The sequence below is a fragment of the Mastigoproctus giganteus genome, chromosome 1, assembly GCF_048544385.1.
Source record: "Mastigoproctus giganteus isolate SK-2022 chromosome 1, ASM4854438v1, whole genome shotgun sequence".
Taxonomy (NCBI): domain Eukaryota; kingdom Metazoa; phylum Arthropoda; class Arachnida; order Uropygi; family Thelyphonidae; genus Mastigoproctus; species Mastigoproctus giganteus.
Window position 1 is genome coordinate 236,172,453 of NC_143575.1, and position 21,974 is coordinate 236,194,426.

The 21,974-nt window shown below is 38.7% G+C and overlaps 1 protein-coding gene across 1 annotated transcript in view; it reads right to left on the reverse strand.

The window, feature by feature from the left end:
• Positions 1-21,974, reverse strand: part of aph-1 (gamma-secretase subunit Aph-1) — a 99,086-nt gene that overhangs the window by 37,357 nt on the left and 39,755 nt on the right. The window contains exon 3 of the mRNA XM_090385040.1: positions 14,947-15,032. Coding sequence (XP_090241166.1) covers positions 14,947-15,032 — 86 coding nt within the window. The remainder of the gene's footprint in view (positions 1-14,946; positions 15,033-21,974) is intronic.

The window sequence follows — 21,974 nt, forward strand, 5'->3', positions numbered from 1 at the left end:
TGGACAAGCAGCCATCTTTAACTTTAAGAACCACTGAAGCCTTTGAATGATGCATACCATCTTTTCTGAAAGATGTATTTAGCATGCAGATTTCTGTTGCACTGTTCCTTAAAATCATAACAAAATTTAATGCACATTTGCTGGCCAGTAAAATCAGTCATTTTAAATGCAATAAAACACATAAAACCCCTACTCAACACAGTTAATTCAGACTAATTGCAAATAAATAGGTTGTTACAAGTTACAAATCACTATAATGCCACAATTTCAAGATATAAAGTCCATGTTTGAACTTTATGATCACACTCCATATTTGATGAATGCAAAGAAAATACTGTAGACTTAATGGTTACCACTAAACCATTAAGTCTACAGTATTTTCTGTCATTCATCAAATATGAATACAAAGTTCCAAGGAATAAGCCATCATCCTCCAATATATACAGTGCATGTTTTTCATATATCTACCATGGAATACAGTGGATTCCGGTTATTTGGGCCACTGGTTAATCGGGGCAGCCGTTTATTTGGGGCAAATCTTAAAAAACAGAAACCAATTGAGAAAATAGCCAGGGTTTTACTTAGCTTAATTGGGACAGCATGCCGTTTAATCGGGGCAGGAGACAGCAGCACTGGAGATTACCCTACGATTGTCTTCGACGTACCACATGGTTCGGTCGAAATTCTGGGGGTCACAACCATAAAACAATTAGCAGTCACCTGTTTATTGGGCTTTTCTGTTAATGAAATCTAACATAAACGGACAGTAAACTCAATCTTACTGAATTTGTGATAATACCGACAGTTGGAATTCCGTGGGTTATTATGGTGAAACGTGTTTACACTTCCATGAAATCGTCAATCATATAAAAAAATTAATTTTCAGATCTTCTCTTCATTCCCATTTTTAAAACTATGTAATTCGTTACTATGTTCTCACTTGCGCGTATTGTGTTACTTGCAATTTGTGTGTGCTGTGTTCTTTGTTATTAATTGTTTATCTTTTTACTGTTTTAAATTTTAACCCCCACCTACAAATGTCAGCGAAGAGAAATGCCAACTAGTTAGTATGTACATATTACAGTACGTATTAATTATTCCGATTATCATGTATATTCTTCCGATTTTCATGTATCATTTAATTTTTTAATTGGTAAGGTAATAAAGGGTAAATCTGTGCTTAATATATCTTTTCTTTTATAGCCTGTGGATAATATTCCTCCTATTTTCACTAATCAGAATCACTAACAGAATTAAAATTCAATTCACAAACGTGAATTGAATTTCAATGACAGGCACTTTAGAATGTAGTAGTAGTGGCGGCATGTGATACAAGAAAGCATGTGTTTGAGCTTATGCAGCATCAGCAAAAAAAAAAAAAAAAAAACACCATTCCCTCCAAATGCCTGTCCAGTTCCTCCTTAAATTTATTCAACCTATCAACTTCCACAACGACAGATGGAAGTTTGTTCCAGCAATTAACCACCCACTGGCTAAAGGCAAATTTCTGCACATCTATCTTTTCTTAATTTGAATTTATGCTGCCTTAGGTTCGTAATCTGAACAAGTGGAAGAATCCCATCAGAATTCAGTGTGCTCAACCCATTCAACCCATACTACTACATTCTAAAGTGCCTTATATACCTCAATCAGATCACCACGCAGGTGCCTAGTCTCCAGCCACTGCAATTTGCGAAACTTAAGCCTCTCTTGGTAAGAGGATCCCTTCATTACCCTCACCAATCTTGTTGCACTTCTTTGTACACGCTCAAGTAAATCTACATCCTTCCTAAAATGAGGCCTCCAGACCTGTACGCAGTACTCAAGGCGTGGCTTGACCATTGCCTTATACAGAGGGATAATCACCTCCTTTTCCCTGCTAGCAAAATTCCTATATATCAGTGACAAAACCCCATGACCTGCCCTGGCAGCCTGTGTGCACTGCTCAGAAAACTTCATATCTGCCTGCACAATTACTCCCAGGTCTTTTTCATTTTCTACCACCTTAAGTGTAGTACCAAACAGTTGGTACGTTTCTCTGGGGTTACTTCTACCCATATGCAGTACTTTGTATTTGTCAAGGTTAAACTTCAGTTGCCACTTCTTAGCCCATCTGCCAAAATTATCTAGATCCTGTTGCAGTAGCACACTGCCATTACCGTCATTAACAACCCTGCCAACCTTTGTATCATCTGCAAACTTCGACACTAAGCCTGATATACCTTCATCAATATCATTGATAAATATACAAAACAACAGTGGACCCAACACCAAACCCTGTGGGACTCCACTAACAACATTAGTCCAAGAAGAGCAGTACCCATTGATTACCACCTTCTGTCTTCTCCCACTTAACCATCCTTTTATCCATTGTAGCAACTTACCCTTAATACCATTCTGCTCCAATTTGTACAATAGTCTTCCATGCGCAACAGTGTCAAAAGCTTTCCTGAAATCCAAATATATGATATCAAAATTATTTTTTGCATCCAGTTCCTTTGTAACCACATCATAATATCCTATCAAATTTGTCAGACAAGACTTTCCCTTAACAAACCCATGCTGTGTCTGAATTATTGCTGCAGTCTTGTCTAGATGATCCTGCAATGCATCTTTAACCACTGACTCCATTATTTTACCCGGAACAGAAGTTAAACTAACTGGTCTGTAATTACTCGTGTCACCCTTCGATCCCCCTTTGTGAATTGGGGATACATTTGCACATCTCCAGTCCGTGGGAACCTCCCCTGAGTCCAAGGATGCTCTCGTGTAGGGATTCATTTCTTTCTTCAAATTTCTTATTACCTTGGCACTTCGTTCCATGTCAGGATCATTCTCCCAGAAATAATCACACATTTTTTCAGTGTTCAAAAGCTTCACTAAGTCCTTTTGCAGTCAGTGACTTCATCTGTAGTATCTTGATCATTATCTCCCTCAATAGCAAGCTCTTGTTCTTTTATCATTTCCATTAGTTCTTCATTAGAGAGGCCATCCCTGTCGTTGTCGATCATCTCTTGTACGTCATCATCGTCAATTTCATCTAATCCTGCTTCTTTTCTGAGCTCAACAATTTGCTTTTTAACATTTTCAACAGAATCGTCAGGTTTCTGGGAATGCTTTATGCAATTCTTCCAAACTTTCCTCCACACTCCATTCATGGTTTTCTGAGTCACTTCATCCCAGGCAATTGAAATGTTGTAGATGGCGGTTTTAATGTTATAGGATTTCCAAAACTCCTTTAAGCTTGGCACGATTTCAGTGTTGATGGCTTTAATAGCTTGGAAAATGTTGTTCCTTATGTCATCATCAGCCATTTTCAATACACTACAGGATGAAGGCCTCTTCAGCAACTTTCCAGTTCCTTCTGTTTTGTGCAATGGCCATCCACTTACTACCCACAAACTCATGAATTTCATCTGTCCATCTCCGTTGTTGTCTTCCAGGTTTCCATTTAGATCTTCTTGGGTACCATTCTGTTATTCTCTGAGTCCATCTGTCACCATATCATCGAGCTATGTGTCCTACCCAACACCATTTTTGTTCTTTAGTTTTGAAAAGAATGTCCTTTACTTGAGTTTGCTGCCTAATCCACGTGTTTCTCTTCTTATCTAACAGTCTGATTCCCAATATAATTCGTTCCATTCTTTGCTGTGTAGTTCTCAGCTTCTCTTCCATTCTTTTGGTGAGTGCCCAAGTTTTACTTCCATAAGTCATGCTGGGGAATATACATTGGTTCATTATTTTACATTTCAGACAAATTGATCAGTATGTGACTATATTTCCTGAATGCTATCCATCCAAAATTTATCTTGACTTCCATCCATTTATCATTATTACAGTTAATGACTTGTCCCAGTAAGTATATGACTCCACCTTTTTAATTACTGCTCCTTCAATCATTATATCCCTTTTCTGTGGCATACTTGTTCATCATTACTTTTATTTTAGCCATATTCATCTTTAGTCCAAAATCCTTACTAACTCTGCATAACTGATTAAAATTTTCCTCTAATTCTTTGGGATCGTGGCTTACGACCGCAATATCATCTGCAAATCGTAAATGGTTTAGGTACTCTCCATTCATATAGACTCATTTCTGCGACCAGTCTAATCTTCTGAAAGCTTCCTCAAGAGCAGCAGTAAACAACTTCGGAGATATTGTGCCTCCTTGTCAAACTCCTTTCTCAATTTTAAATTTGCTACTGTCTTTGTCTATTCTAATAAAGGAGGTAGCATTCTCATATATTTTCTTCAAAATCATAATATACGGGGTATCTATGCCTTGTCTTTCCAGTGCCCAAAACATTGCCTTATGCTGTATGGAGTCAAATGCCTTTTCATAATCCACAAATGCCAGGCATAATGGTGTTTTATATTAATTTGCTTTCTCCATTAGCTGTGACATTACGTGAAGGTGATCCATAGTTGAGAATCCTGTCCTAAAGTCAGCTTGCTCTTTTGGTTGATTCTCATCAAGTATTCTTTCTAATCTGTTAGTAATGATCCTTGTGAACAACTTGTAGATGTGGGATAACAAGCTAATTGGTCTATAATTTACAATTTCTGATTTATCTCCTTTCTTATGCAACAAAACTATGATTGCATTATTCCACTGCTTAGGCATCACACACCTTTTCGAATGCACTTTGTGAAGAGCCTTGCCAGTTTTTGTGTTGCACTGTTTCTTCATCTTCTCCCGGAGTTTTCTAATTCTTCATTTTCTTCAACGCATGTTCTAACCCATCAGGAAGGATATCAGGTATGTTGTATGTGTTACTAATTTGCGATCTATCTTCCCCACTGCTGGCATCATTCCCTCGCTCCTTGTATAACTCTTTATAGTAGTCTTCTGCTATTTGAATTATGCCTTTTCTGTTATTCATAAGTACACTACTGCTATTCTTCAGTTTCAGTATCATTTGTCTTTCTGTATTACTGTTCATGACTGCTGATTTAAATCCTTTTTTTTCCCTTAATGCTTGTTCCACTTTTCTTGTGTTAAATTTTCTGATGTCCTCTCTGAGTCTCTTTCTAATGGCTTTGAATAACTCAGTACACTCAATTTTCTCCCTGTCAGTGTTTTTCTTGCTCTTCATTTGTCATCTTTGGTTTATCATGACAAGTGTTTCTTGACTGATTTTTTCTTCTTTGGATTTCTTTTTACCTATAGGTTTCTTGGGCTTTATCACTTTCAGAAAGTTGTAATATTCCTCGTCGATATCTTGGTCTGAACAGTCTGCAGAAGTTCAAACTTGTTCTTAAGTTCCAGTACATACTGCTTTTTCTTCTCTTCTATTATCTCAAAGACCTTTGTATTATTTACTAGAGTCAGTTTTTTTCCTTTCTTTTCTTACATCTATATAAAGGGTGCATCTTACCATTCTGTGATCACTTCCAACATTTACCTTGTTCAGGACAGTAACATCATTCTCGATATATCTTCTGTTAGTGAGGATGAAGTTGATTTCATTAGTTGTTAATCCATTTGGGCTCTTCCATGTCCACTTTCTGTTCACCCTTTTCTTGAAAAAAGTGTTCACTACTGACATTCCTCTAGATTCTGCAAATTCCATAAGTGTCTCACTTCTTTCATTTCTTTCACCAATTCCAAAATTTCCTATAGTTCCCCTTTCTGCACTGTTTTGTCTCTTTTCAACCTTAGCATTGAAGTCCCCCATATTGATAATGTAGTGAGTTTTCTGTTCATCTAGAAGACTCAATTTTGGTGTAAATTTCTTCAATCTCTTCATCATCATGGCTCGATGTTGGTGCATAAATCATTATAACCTTTAGCATATGCCTCTTAGAAATCCTGAGTAGTAGTCTTGACACCCTTGGTCATGTACTTTTGAATTCCAAAATGTTGTTTTTTATATCTTTATGGATCAGAAAGCCAACTTCACCTTCACTCCTTTCACTGTTTCCATTGGTGTACAGCAGATTTCCACTTGATAAACTTAAGTGATTCATTTCTTCTTCTTGTTTCAGCCAAACCGATGATATTCCAATTTACATTTTCTAATTACTTTTCCAGCACTAGTATCCTGTCTTCACTGATGAGCGTTGCGTTGTAACAGGATAAAGTTCAGTTTCCGTGCATGGCAGCCTGATCGTACCCAGAGATTCTTAGCACCCTCTGCTTCCACTCTGATCCTCTCGCTGCCGTAAGAGGGGGAGTGAAAGCCGCTGGGGACTGAGGGCCATTTGTTTCGTTGTGCTATCATGTGCTGGAGGGTTTGGTCTTTTCCTCTTCACGCTGACCAAGTGTTGTGAAGAGAACCACTCTACACGTTCGTTGCCACCTAAGTAACATAACAGGGCTTACTATAGAGGTGTGCACGAGTGGATTTTAGGGAGGCAGGCCAACCGGACTTACACCTTGGCAATTACACCTTGGTCCACTGGTTGGATGAGAGATGTAGTGTTTGGAAATATGTAAAAAACTTTTATGTGATTGTTCAAGTCTTCTAAGCTCTCTTTGGTCGGGTGTCCTAGGGCATTGTCCATGATCAGAATTGCTTTGTAATCAGGATTATTTTTTGCACAATATCTTTCCACTGCGCGACAGAAGAACTCAGCGTACCAATCAATGAAAAGCGGCCTGGTTAAACAAGTTTTTTTTATTACCCTTCCAGATTACAGGTAGGTTTTATTTAGCTAAACCTTTAAGAGCCCTTGGATTTTCAGAATGGTAAACTAAAAGGGGTTTTAATTTAAAATCCTCCGCAGTGTTACCACCCAACAACAAAGTTAAGTGATCCTTTGCTGCTTTGAAGCCTGGCATGTTTTTTCCTTCTTTCGATAACAAACTTCTTTTAGGCATTTCTTTCCAAAAAAGACCTGTTTCATCTATGTTAAAACTTGTTGAGAAGTATAACACCCTTCTTCAATAATTTTAACAAGTTCTTTTTTGAAAGTTTCGGCTCCTTGATCTGCACTTGCGGCTTCTCCCTGTATTGCTACGTTGTATAGGTTATAGTGCTTTTTAAATCTATCAAACCAGCCCTTACTGGTATTAAATGGTTCCACATTTTTTTCGGGGTGAGCTTCAATATAGGCTCTTCGCTTTTTCTTTAATAATAATTGAAATTAACAGAATTCTGCATTGAATATTATCTTCAATAAAATTATTTAGACGTTTTTCCATTTCAATCATAATAGCCAGCCTAGCCCTAGTCAATTTAGTTGCCTGCAGGGGAACAGCTGTTTTTCTGGCTGCTAAAATTTATTCTTTATTTTTTATAATTATTCTTGCAGTTGAACCTGCCAGTCCTAAATTTTTGCACAGATCCACTTGTCGTTGACCAGACACTTTAAAACATCTAATTTAATTTTCAAACTCAATGTTTTTCTTACCTTTCCAGTCTTTGTACCACATCCAGACATTGTTGCTTTTTCATTCTTATCTGCCATAACTCTATGAAAATGTAACTGCTGTTGTTATTTGGTTTTTAGGAGCATTAGCAACTAAGGCCATATTGCTCCAGGAATATGCGGTGGTCATTCCCTGACCTTTCCGCATCCTCCATATTTGGTGGTGACGGGCTCAAACCCCGGTCTAATCAAGAAGCGTGGGCTACGCACTGCTGCTCCTTCCCACCTGGCTACGGAGGCGCCTATAACTGCGTTGCACTGATTGTGATACGATGTTCGAGTACAGTAAACTGTCCGTATGTCTGTCTAACACTGTATGTACTGAATGATGACTAGAATTCCTCTGGCAAGTGAGCTGAAGACAGTGACAAGTGTTTTATTTATCTGAAAAGAAAAATAAACCATCTGACAACCATCTGATAAATTTTATTTATCAGATGGTTGTACTGTAATCCTTTATTGCACAAAAAGTACTGTAATCAATTACGGTGTGAGTCGTGAAGAATGTTTTCTACTTTAAATGGATGGAAAGTACTTGTCAATGTTCCATCTGGAAATAATGTCAAGTCGCACGAAGATAGTAACAATAGGTGTTTTATTCTGAGAAGTCCCATACAGTAAAATCAAACAGGGAAGTTACCCTTTATGTTACTGAAAGTAATTTGTTACGGTGAGGGAATGTAAACTGCTTCTAACAGATGTATTTGCCAATATTCCAAAAGGAGATAATCTCAAGGCAATGCAGCTTAGAAGACATTTTAAAATGGAGTACATAACATAGGGCCATTTGGACAGTGAAACAAACAAATTTTCTGTACTTCGGGATGACCATACAGTCAGAGGAGTTCAGAAGATAAGAAAATACAAGAAACAGCACCGCATTTGGCACTCATGGGGTTGATTGTGTGAAAAACCTTTTTGCAAGTTATAGTTCCCACAGTAAAACAAAAGAAGAGACAGGGAGTAAATTATTTTTCAATAGGATATATTCTATTACAGGTCAGAACAGGAAATGCGGACTTCGTAACAGCATATGATGGATGGTAAATTTTTTCAGCTTGTGTACTAAAAAAGAATTTCTCCTTTGAAACTGTGATAACATCAATGCCACACCAAGAAAATAGAGCATATTAAAGTTTCAAATTTGTACACAGAGTAGAAATTATAAAAATAATTAGTTAATTTCACAGTGGCTATTTTCTCCTTTTGGCCAAAAAAAAAAAAAAAAAGGGGGGCTTAAAAATGAACTGGACTGAAGCAGGGTTTGCCAAAAATTCAATCTGTATGCTAGTAAAATAGTGTTACAGTGAGTTGTGAGTGTTATAGTGAAATACAGATTATAATATAAGAACAACATTATAGGAAATCAGCGTAAAGCAAACCGCGTTATAAGGAGGGCCTGCTGTAATGTGTTTTGCACTGCATTGTGGGTTGCAGAAATGTTCAAATTTAGCATTAGCATTCGTTGAGGCATATGATGCAAGAAAGCAAGCTTATACAGCATCAGCCAAAAAAAAAAAAAAACCTTCCCATTTCATCCAACCGGTCACTCCAAATGTTTGTCTAGTTCAGCCTTAAATTTATTTAAGCTATCAACTTCCACAACGACAGATGGAAGTCTGTTCCAACAATCAACTACCTGTTGGCTAAAGGCAAACTTCCACACATCTATTTTACAACTGCCTTTCAATTTGAATCTACACTCCTCCCCCAGGTTCCCAGTCTGAGAAAGCAGAAGTATCCCATCAGCATTCAGCCTGCTCAAACCATTCAAGACCTTATACACCTCAATCAGATAACCTCGCAGATGCCTAGTTTCCACATGCTGCAACTTGCAGAACTTAAGCCTTTCTTCGTAAGTGCACCCCTTTGTTCCTCTCACCAGTCTTTTGCCCTTCTTTGTACTCATTCTAGCAATTCTACACACTTCCTAAAATGAGGCCGCCAGACCTGTATGCAGTACTCAAGTTGTGGCCTGACCTTTGCTTTATACAATGGGATAATCACCTCCTTGTCTCTGCTAGCAAAATTCCTATATATCATTGACAAAACTCCATGATCTGCTCTGGCAGCCCATCTGCACTGCTCAGGGAACTTCATACCTGACTGGACAATTACTTCCCAGGTCTTTTTCATTCTCCAACCTCCCTGAGTGTAGTACTACACAGTTGGTATGTTTCTCTTGGGTGACTCCTACCCATATGGAGTACTTTGCATTTAGCAGCATTAAACTTCGGTTACCACTTATCAGACCTTATGCCAAATTTTTCTAGATGCTGTTGCAGTAGCATACTGTCTTTACTGTCATTAACAACCCTACTAACTTTTGTATCATCTACAAACTCAGACATTAAGCCTGATATACCTTCATCGATATCATTGACAAATACACAAAACAACAATGGGCCCAGCACTGAACCCTGGGGGACTCCACTAATAACATTAGTCCACATAGAGCGGTGTCCATTTATTACCATTCTCTGCCATTTCCCACTCAACCATCCCTTTATCCATTGCAGCAACTTGCCCTTAATGCCATACAGCTCCAATTTGTACAGTAGTCTTCCATGTGCAACAGTATCAAAAGCATTCCTGAAATCCAAGTATATATCAAAATTATTTTTTGCATCCAGTTCCATTGTGACCACATTGTAATATCCAATAAAATTGGGCAGACAAGAATTCCCCTCAACAAACCCATGCTGCGTCTGAACTATTACTCCAGTCTTGTCTAAGTGATCTTGTATCACCTCTTTAACCAGGGACTCCATTATTTTCCCCGGAACAGAAGTTAAACTAACAGTTCTATAATTATTTGTGTTACCCTTTGAACACCCTTTATGAATTGGGGATACATTTGCACATCACCAGTCCATGGGGGACCTCCCCTGAATCTAAGGATGCTCTCATACTTATGCCTAAGAGTTTGCTAACTTCCTTCGCTGTTTCCTTTAATATAAGTGGATAGATTCCATCCACCCAGGTGCCTTTTTTATGTTTAACTTCAACAATCTTCTCCTCCACTTTGCTCTCAGTTATTACAAAATCACTTAGCTCCCTGTTAGTTTGATAAACTTCTGGCATTCCCCTCCTTGAACAACTTGTGTGTGAATGTAGATGCAAAATACTCATTCAGTTTATCAGCTACTCGAACAGGATCATCAATAGTCGAACCATCTATGTTAAGTGGACTAATCTGATTCGTCCCCTTCCTTCTAGAGTTTACAAAAGTAAAGAACTCTTTGCTGTTTTTCTTTGCATCCTTTGCCAAAGATTTCTCGTAACCTGCCTTTGCCTGCCTGACCTCCTTTGTGAGTTGAATTTGCATTTGTTAGCTGGGATATATATCTCTGTGAATAAAATCCAATAAAAAGACTCCACTTGATATACCTAATTGCCATAAATATCTTCCCAAAGGGTAAAATGCGTAATTAATAGAAATATGAGAAATCATACAAATGGCAATCGTGACAACCAAACATTTTATTGCATTTACATGTACAAACCGAAATGACAAGTTAACGTAATAGTATTATGTACTGTAAATCAGCAAAATAAGTCCTCAATATTTAATATAGATTCAACTGGTTCCTCCTCGAACTGCAATTACAGCTTTGCAACGATCTGGCATAGAGTTAATCAACTTCTGGGTATATGGTTGCCCAATTTTGTGGTACCACACCCTTCAGCTGAATATTACTTGTTGGCTTCTTCTGAGCAATTTTAGACGACATTATGTACCAGCCAGTCCAACACTGTGCTGCCAGCATTTCTGAGGTATGACTGCATCTTAAGGGAGAAAAACAAGGGAAAACATTGGTGTAAGTATGTTTTAAGTCTTGTAAGACAAGAAGACAACTCATCATTGAGTCTAAATAATATAAAACTTATCAATTTTGCTGTGTGGTAAGGTGCCGAGTCCTGTTGAAAAATGTAGTTTTGGATGTCTGTGTGGTGATCCCTAATAACAGGTTTCAGGCACTCCTCCAACATATCAGTGTAGGTTTCTGCATTCACCGTTCCATTAATAAACTTAATTCACCACACCCCTTTGCTTGTTATGCATTCCCAGACCATCTGACTAGTGGGGAACGTTACAGTTGGTGTTATGTAGTCAGAATGGTATGCCTCCGATTTTCGTCCTGACATATCGCTTCCTATCTGAGCCATGCAGGTCGAATTTCGATTCATCAGAAAAGACGACTGTGTCCCATTGCTCTTTTGTCCATGAAACAGGTTTTAGCTCAAGCAAGTTGCTTCTTCCTCAATTGTTGGGTCAACAAAGGCTTCTTGGGCCGATAGGCATGCAGACCACATTCCGAAAGCAGTCTTTGGATAGTTCTTGCAGTTGTTTCAACATCAGATGCCATCTCAAAGTCCAGTTTTAGATCAGGAGCACTAACACGGCGATTACAAAGGTATAGCCATTTCAAATATCGATCTTGGGAAGGCGTAGTCTCTCACTCACGACCTGATATGTAAGTGAGTGACCTCACTGCTTCCTTCAATCCACCTCAGGTGCCTTTTTTATGTTTAACTTCAACAATCTTCTCCTCCACTTTGCTCTGTTATTACAAAATCACTTAGCTCCCTGTTAGAGTTTGATAAACTTCTGGCATTCCCCTCCTTGAACAACTTGTGTGTGAATGTAGATGCAAAATACTCATTCAGTTTATCAGCTACCTGAGCATGATCATCAATAGTCAACTCCTCTATGTTAAGTGGTCCAATCTGATTCATTCCTTTCCTCGCAGATTACGAGAAATCTTTGGCTGTTTTTCTTTGCATCCTTTGCCAAAGATTTCTTGTAATCTGCTTTCACCTGCCTAACCTACTTTATGACTTGATTATAGACTAGTTTATACCTGCCATAGGCTTCTGTGTCACCTGGTACTTTATATGCATCCCATACATTCTTCTTCTTCTCTGCCATGAGCCTCATTAATTCATCTGACATCCATTTAGGCCTAAACCCCTTGAACAGTATTTCTTAGTTGGAATGAAAAGCCTAATAGCCTCCAAAATTAAGTCCCCGAAGGCTTCCATTTAGAATTCAATGTTGGTAACATCATCAGTTGATCCCAATGTACAGAATTTAAAAACTGTCTGAGATCTCTGTAGTCACCTTTACGAAAGCAAAAGCTCTTCCCTTTAGCCTTGATGGCAGTTACATCTTTAAGTAATTCCCACATCAGTACATTGTGATCACTGTCACCCAGTGGTTCCTTTATCTGCAAATTCTTAATGCATGAATAATCACTGCTGATAATCAGATCAAGAGTATTACTCCCTCTGGTTGCCTCTTGAACGTGTTGCTATAGAAAACAGCCATCCAATAAATCCACAAAAGTCTTGTTAGTGTGCGAGTGACCAATCCACAAGTTCCAGTAAATATCTGGAATATTAAAATCCCCCATTATAAGACATTCTGATTTATTGGCCCACTATTTCTCTGTACAATTGTTCGTTGTATTCATTAGGCCTATAACACACCCCTACTCTTATTTTTGCTTTCCCAGTGCTTATTTCACACCAAACAGACTCAACACTGCATTGTCCACCAACATCAATTGGATGCACTTCCTTAGATTTTGTGTGTTTCTTAACTAACAGCATAACCCCTCTTCGCTTCCTGTCCTGCCTATCCTTCCTGTATACATTGTACTCCAAATTCCAATTCTGCACTGCTTATATATCTTTGTGACACCACAACTCTTATATCCCAACAATATCTGCCTTTGATGTCTTGACTAGCACACTTCAAGCTCATCAAATTTATTAACTAATTATACTCCTAGCATTGGTGTACATGCAAGTATACATGCACCTGTTCCTACTCTTAGTTACCCTAACACAGCCCATGTATTTACTTGTTCCACTATGACTCCCAGCAGTCCTGGAAATTTCCATTATCTTGCTTTCCAGGCTGCTGCTCATTCTAACAGAAGCAATGCAAGAATCACTTTTGCCTCTGCCTGTGGCCACCGTTAACCTTTTAGTCTGAGTATCCCCCAAGCTAGCAGTTTTCCGATCCACCTAACAATGCCTCGATAGCATCAGCAAATATTCTTGCACCCTTTCTATTTAAGTGTACCCCATCCCTGTAGAAGCAGTCTCTCCTGTCAACAAGTGTAGACCAGGCTGAAAAAAATTTTACCCCTTGAGCCTTGCACAATCTCTCCAGGGCCGAATTGATCATCAAGGCTCTCATCATATAAAAGTAAAGTAAAGTGCAGCCATTATCAACCCACTGCAGGATGGAAGCCTCCTCAACAATTCATGCTGAGGGAAATGGACCATAATCTGCCACGCTGGTCCAGTGCGGGTTGGCAGATCAACCGTATCCAGCAGTCAGGGGTTTGAACCCTGAACCCCGGTCTACTCAAAGAGCGTGTGCTACTGCACTCCCGCTCCTGCCCACTCGGCCACGGAGACTCCCTCCTATCGTGTCTGGGCAGAATTGCAGACACTTTCACATTCAACCCTAACACGCAACTTTTTTTCAACATTGACCTGTACTCGTTGAATAAATCTGCAGATCTCTTACTCTTAATGTCATTAGTTCCAACGTGTACAACATCACCTTTTGTGCCCTTAAAAGATGATATCTGCTTCACAACGTCATCTACTTTTGCCCCTGGCAGACATACCCAAGTTTTAATTTCAGCACTCGGGATACTGTTGATTGGTGGCAGCCTATTTTATCAGTAATAGCACATGTAGAAAGCCCTTCCTGAGACAGAGCAACAGCTACTGTCAACTGAACATATGGAGCAATGCTTACACCTCTGCAAAACAGGATACTAATTTGGCAGAATTGGAAGGGATTTATAGAAACGGCTGATGCAATACCTATACTTTGCAACAAAAAAATGACTGTAATTGAACAATATCTTATACGTTTTTACTACAAATGTTACTTTTTTTTAAGGTGATGTAGTTTTTTTTTCCGCCACTGTAGCTAATAAATAAGATACCTAGAATGACTTAAGACAGAATTACAGCAGGAGAATAAAGAGAAAAAAGTAGCCTCATTTTTAACCCTATGTAATGTTTTACATTTTACAAGTTTATAAGAAAATAGTTTAGAAATGAAATACTACAAATTAAAGCATGCAATCTATTTAAACTGAGTTTCACACAGTATGCTATTATTTATTTTATATGTATTTTCATAGATGCTACAAAACGGGTTCTTTAAACAAAAACTAAATAAACTAGGTATATATTTTCAACAATCAATTTCACAATCCTCCATGACAGTATAATGGTTCCACTGCTCTGCTGTCATGGAGGACCTGGTAACTTTGAGTTCTGTACCACCACAGACTAGAGGAATTTCTCAAGTCTTCTTCAATCAAGGGTGCAGTTAGCAGAGGGGGTAGGGTTCTGCCCAACAGTTATTCTGTATTTTTCAGACTGCACAACATAAAAATCAGCCCATATATATACATTTAGACAGTTATAACACATAGCAAAATAGTCTAAGTCACTGATGTGACTAAAACCAATAACCACAACCAGGAAAAACAACTTGTTGTCAGAAACTTCCTACTAACAAAGTGTACTTACCATATGCAAGTGTATTTCTATTACTAGATACAGCAGTTCCATCAGCTCCCACCTCCTCAACTTTTTTGAGCCCTACTTCTGCTTTTCTGTTGACAAAAATTCATATACAGAATAATATAAATATGATATAATGAAAGCAACTCAGAGTACAAATCGAACAAAGTATTTTCTTTGATTTCTTTATTAGTAAATGAAAGAGTAACAAGGCTCAGTATGTCCTGTAAAGTGTGTTAGTTGTCTAATGGCACCAGGGGTTCCCCCCATCTCCACTCAGTATGTCCTGTGTTATTAATATTAAAGACCCAAAATTTAAAATTATTTCTAAACCTATGCAGAAATTACAGACTAAACTACACAATTATATCCGATCTTCTGTCACGTTTCAAACAAATGATTTAGTTTATCATATTTCATTTAAAGATTGTGACTCATGCTATCAGGGATCGACACTCTATACTCTGCATACACGAATAAAACGACACACGGCTTCAGTACATGCTCCATGTTCCGCAGTCTCTGAATAGGCCTTCCGTGCTATTAGTGAGGACCGTACTTCTTATTTAATGATGCAAAAATTATTAATGTCCAATGTAACCATACAAAATTATTAATAGCCGAAACACTGGCAATTAAATTAACTCGTAATTTGATTAACGTACGATGCCCCTACCCTAATTCCCATTCCTGGTCATTTGTGTGCATGATCCATGACAGCAGATAACCTCTCATATATAAATTCAACTATTCATTTTAATTTTAAGTTTACTATCCTATGATTTGGGCTTAGAGGGGAACGGGCATTCTGTGTGTTGTCAGACACTCAGTCTAAAACACTGATGGATCCAAAATGTTTCTATTTCAGAAGATTTAAGATAAGTCTGGTTGGCCTCCCTAAAATCCACTCAAGCACACCTTCTCGATGGTAAGTCCTGTTACGTCACTTAGGTGGCAACGAACGTGTAGAGTGGTTATCTTCAAGACGTCTGATCAGAGTGAAGAGGAAAAGACCAAACCCTCCAGCACATGACAGCACAACAAAACAAATGGCCCTCACAGTCCCCAGCAGCTTTCACTCCCCCTCTTACGGCAGCGAGAGGATCAGAGTGGAAGCTATTTGGTTTTTTTTTTTTTTTTGGGAGCATTAGCAACTAAGGTCATATTGCTCGGGAAAAATATGCGGTGGTCATTCCCTTGACCTTTCCGCATCCTCCATATTTGGTGGTGACGGGCTCGAACCCCACAGAGTGGAAGCAGAGGGTGCTAAGAATCTCTGGGTACGATCAGGCTGCCATGCACAGAAACTGAACTTTGGCCTGTTACAACGTAACGCTCATTGGTGAAGACAGGATACTAGAGCTGGAAGAGGAATTAGAAAATATAAATTAGAATATCATCGGTTTGGCTGAAACAAGAAGAAGAAATGAATCACTTATAAGTTTATCAAGTGGAAATCTGCTGTACACCAATGGAAACAGTGAAAGGAGTGAAGGCGGAGTTGGCTTTCTGGTCCATAAAGATATAAAAAACAACATTTTGGAATTCAAAAGTACATCACCAAGGGTGTCAAGACTACTATCAGGATTTCTAAGAGGTATAAGCTAAAGGTTATAATGATTTATGCACCAACATCAAGCCATGATGATGAAGAGGTTGAAGAAATGTACATCGAAATTGAGTCTTCTAGATGAACAGAAAACTCACTACACTATCATTATGGGGGACTACAAAGCTAAGGTTTGAAAGAGACAAAACAGTGCAGAAAGGGAAACTATAGGAAATTTTGGAATTGGTGAAAGAAATGAAAGAGGTGAAAGATTTGTGGAATTTGGAGAATCTCGAGGAATGTCAATAATGAACACTTTTTTCAAAAAAAAGGGTGAACAGAAAGTGGACATGGAAGAGCCCAAATGGATTAACAACTAATGAAATAGTCTTAATCCTCAACTCACAGAAGATATATCGTGAATGATGTTACTGTCCTGAACAAGGTAATTTTTTTTTCTTTTTTTATGTAAACCCCAAACACGAGAGGTATTAGAACCTATAGTACTTAGTACCGTGCTTGGGTTGGAGGTTGAGAAGATGAAAGAAGATATTTGTTGACATTGGACTTGAACTTCTGTAGACTGTAATTTTCAGGAAATACGTATGAAGGAAGGTTGTTCCAGAAAACGGCAGTTGAATGAATAAACGAGGAAGATGAAAAGTTGGTTCTGTGAGTTTGAAGTTGGACAGTAAATGGATGTTGGCTGATAGCAGCACGGGTTCGGACTGTTTTGAAAGAGAGAGCGGGAATTATAGCAGCCAATTCAGGAGAACAGTGCCCATGGAAGTATCTGTAGAAGAGGCATGAAGCAGAAACAGAATGTCGATGAGACAGAGAGTGAAGAGAGTCTGTTAGTGACAAGTCATTAATTAACCTAACTGCCCTCTTCTGAATGGAATCAAGAAGGCTGAGATAGGTTTTGGGGGCACCACCCCAGATGTAGGAACAATATTCCATGGCAGGGCAGATATGCAATTTATACAGAGTGAGCAGTTGTTTGGAAGAAAAGTAACGCCGAGAGCGAAAGAGAAAACCAAGTTTTTTAGATGCAGAGGAAGCAATATTTGTAATGTGCTTGTGCCAAGAGAGATTAGAAGTCAGGATAATCCCCAAAAGAGATATATCATTTTGCCTAGAAATCGGAGTGTCACTAAAGATAAGCACAGGAACAGAAGAATCCTTTTTGCGAGATTTGCGAGACTGAGTTATAGAAGGATTGAAATCAACTAGGTTGTCTTTGCCCCACTGGAGAATTACCTGGATATCGTCATCCCATTTCGCATTCTTGTAATGCCAAACAACACAAGGTTGAGAATAACCATGAGATAAAGGCTCCATTGGAGAAGAGACAATCACTAAGTTGTGATCTGAAGTGCCTAAAGGATCTCTCACTTCAACCGTGTACTTAGAAGGGTTGTTTGTGAGAAAAAGATCAAGCGTGTTGACTGTATGATTAGGATAGTCCAGTATTCTTGTAGGTGAATGAACAATCTGTGCAAGGTCATTAGTAATTGCAAAAGCCTCAGCATCTCGACCAGCTGGGTCAGTGTGACTAGAAAACGGAAGCCAGCTGGAGTTGTGAACATTAAAATCACCAAGGAAAATTACCTCACTGTTAGGAAAGTTGGACTGGAGAAAGTCAAGTTGCAAAGAGAGGAAGTCAAAGAGCTCCAAGTGATTAGTAGAGTTGGGAGAATAGTAAAGACAACAGATGAATTTTACACAATGAGGTACAGAGATTTTAAGCCAGAGAACATCAAAGAGAGGAGATTCCAAATTGCCAAGTCTCTGACACCGAATATCAGAACGGACATATGCACAAGTACCACATTTGAGGCGAAAGGCATCATACAGCGAATAAATTGGGCGTCTGAGATGAGCAGTAGTTGAATCAACCGATAACTGAGATTCTGTCAGAACAAGTACATGGGGTTTGGCAGACTGCAAGTGGAAATGGACATCGTTAAGATTAGAATTGAGACCACGTATATTTGTGAAATGAATTAGATTGATTGATTGATTTGGTAGTTGTTGGCGCATCGGCTTCTGTGGCCATATTGCACCTCCCAAGGGTTTTGCAGTACTTTGATCCAAGCCCAAGGCGGGAATCGAACCTGTGACCTTTGGGTTGCCGGGCAGGTACTTTACCCACTCGGCTAGCCCGGTCGGCTAAAAAATGAATTAGGAAGTGCTTGGAAGGTTTAGATCTTTTCGCAGATAAGCTTGCTCTATTAGTTTTAGAATTCATGGTGTATTCAACAATAAGAAAAAGTGGGTGAGACATGCTCTATGAAGTAATGAAATTTTTGGATATGGCATACACATGGTAAGAATATACCCAGATCCTTGAAATAACGTGGCCTCGACAATGCTCCCCACATACACACTAATCGGACTCCCTCCAGTCACTATCTGGCAGAGTAGAGGTAGCAAGATTATACATTAGCTGATCCGGAAGCCTCCTAAAGAGTTACCAATAGGTTCGGTCCAGTGTACCAACTAGCGGCCAGCCTGTGAACACCGTTTTAGAACTGTACCCTCGAAATGTAAGGAATATTGGATTTCGCCACGATGTTCATCATAACCTCAAAATTCATCAATCATACTGCATGATGGAAGAGATAGGGAAGGGTTGACCGGAACTTAGCTCTAGAGACTAAACATGGGTTCCACCACTTCAAGCCTCCAATAAGCAAAGTGGCGGTATAGCACCGGTTGATGAGAGTTATCTACCACCTAGTACTGCCTGGTAACATAGAGGGGAGGCATTCCTCCATGTGGTGTGGGCGCCACACCTCGACCCCTGCATACGTTGGTTCATACCTGGGTGGTCATCCAACATGTACTTGTGCATGGAGGTTATACCCAGGATTATTAACAGTCCCACCATTGTGAAGGTGCAAGCAGAGGATTTGGGTGTCACAGACCGTCTGGACTTCGCTGAAATTGGGTCCACTTGACTTGAGTGTCACCCAAATATCAGTTCCATCAGCGTTTTAGACTCCCAGGCAGCAAGTGCAGTTTGTCTGGTATATCTGAGAGAATGTCTGTGACAACCTCAAGGAACATTTCTGATGTCCTCTCTGAGTCTCTTTCTAATGACTTTGCATAACTCAGTATACTCAATTTTCTCCTTGTCAGTGTTTTTCTTGCTCTTCATTTGTCGTCTTCGATTCATCATGACGTGTTTCTTGACTAATTTTTTCTTCTTTGGATTTATTTTTGCCTATAGGTTTCTTAGCCTTTATCACTTTCATCAAGATGCAATATTCCTTGTTGGAAGTGATCACAGAATGGTAAGATGCACACTTGATACAGATGTAAGAAAAGAAAGGGAAAAGAAAAAAAAAAAAAAACTGACTCGAGTAAATAATACAAAGGTCTTTGAGATAACAGAAGAGGAGAAAAAGCAGTATGTACTGGAACTTAAGAACAAGTCTGAGCTTCTGCAGACTGCTCAGGACCAAGATATCGACGAGGAATATTACAACTTGCTGAAAGTGATAAAGGCCAAGAAACCTATAAGCAAAAAGAAATCCAAAGAAGAAAAAATTAGTCAAGAAACACGTCATGATGAACCAACGATGACAAATGAAGAGAAATAAAAAAAACTGACAAGGAGAAAATTGAGCATACTGAGTTATGCAAAGTCATTAGAAAGAGACCCTTAGAGGACATCAGAAAATTTATCACAAGAAAAGTAGAACAAGCATTAAGGAAAAACAAAGGATTTAAATCAGCAGCCATGAGCAGTAATACAGAAAGACAAATGATACTGAAACTGAAGAATAGCGATGGTGTACTTATAAACAGCAGAGAAGGCATAATTCAAATAGCAGAAGACTACTATAGAGAATTATACAAGGAGCGAGGGAATGATACCAGCAGCAGGGAAGATGGATGGCAAATTAGTAACACATACAACATATCTGATATCCTTCCTGATGAGATAGAACATGCGTTGAAGAAAATGAAGATGAAAGCCCCGGGAGAAGATGAAGTTACTGTAGAGTTGTTGAAATTGGAAGGAAGAGACATGACACAAAAACTGGCAAGACTCCACAAAATGCATTAGAAAAGGTGTGACACCTAAGGAGTGGAATAATGCAATCATAGTTTTGCTGCATAAGAAAGGAGATAAATCAGAAATTGGAAATTATAGACCAATTTGCTTGTTATTCCACATCTACAAGTTGTTCACAACTTGTAGATGTGGTCATTACTAACAGATTAGAAAGAATACTTGATGAGAATCAACTGAAAGAGCTAGCTTTAGGACAGAATTCTCAACTATGGATCACGTTCATGTAATGTCACAGCTAATGTAGAAAGCAAATGAATATAAAACACCATTATGCCTGGCATTTGTGGATTATGAAAAGGCATTTGACTCCATACAGCATAAGGCAATGTTTTGGGCACTGGAAAGACAAGGCATAGATACCCTATATATTTTGATTTTGAAGAAAATACATGAGAATGTTACCTCCTTTATTAGACTAGACAAAGCAGTAGCAAATTTAAAATTGAGAAAGGAGTTCGACAAGGAGACAATATCTCCAAAGTTGTTTACTGCTGCCCTTGAGGAAGCTTTCAGAAGATTAGACTGGTCGCAGAAATGAGTCAATGTGAATGGAGAGTACCTAAACCATTTACGATTTGCAGATGACTTAGTGGTCATAAGCAAAGATCCCAAAGAATTAGAGGAAAATTGTTTGTTATTTGGTTTTTAGGAGCATTAGCAACTAAGGCCATATTGCTAAGGATATGCGGTGGTCATTCCCTGACCTTTCCGCATCCTCCGTATTTGGTGGTGACGGGCTCGAACCCCGGTCTAATCAAGAAGCATGTGCTACGCACTGCAGTTCCATCCCACCTAGCTACGGAGGCGCCTTAGAAGAAAATCTTAATCGGTTATGCTCAGTTAATAATGATTTTGGACTAAAGACGAATATGGATAAAACAAAAGTAATGATGAACAAGTATGCCACAGAAAGGGATATAATGATTGAAGGAGCAGTAATTGAAAAGGTGGACTCTCTTTAAACATTACAGCTGTCAGATGCAGGCTCCAAAAAAAACGATAAGTGTTTGCCTTTTTATTTACATAATTGTTATTTTATATTGTACTTAATACGTAGTCTTATAGTTATAGTTACGCTGGTTATTTTTATTTAATTTAGATAAACAGTTTTTGTAGATATATGTAATACTTAATAACCGTTATTTCGTTCGAATCTTGCAGCCATTGTTTTTGTATATAGTGGTAGGGAATTCAAATTTTTAATTGAGGTAGTTAGGTAGCTCTAACGTATAATTTATAGAGTATCACGCTTCACTGTTTCTATTAGATAGCGTAGTATTGACATTTAATTGATTGATTTTATTAATTTAAAGTATCATGCCCCAAACTAGAGCAGCAAAGCAACGGGCACAAAGTGGCAGGAGTGCTGTGACTCGGAGGAGAACTGAGGGGGGCGAT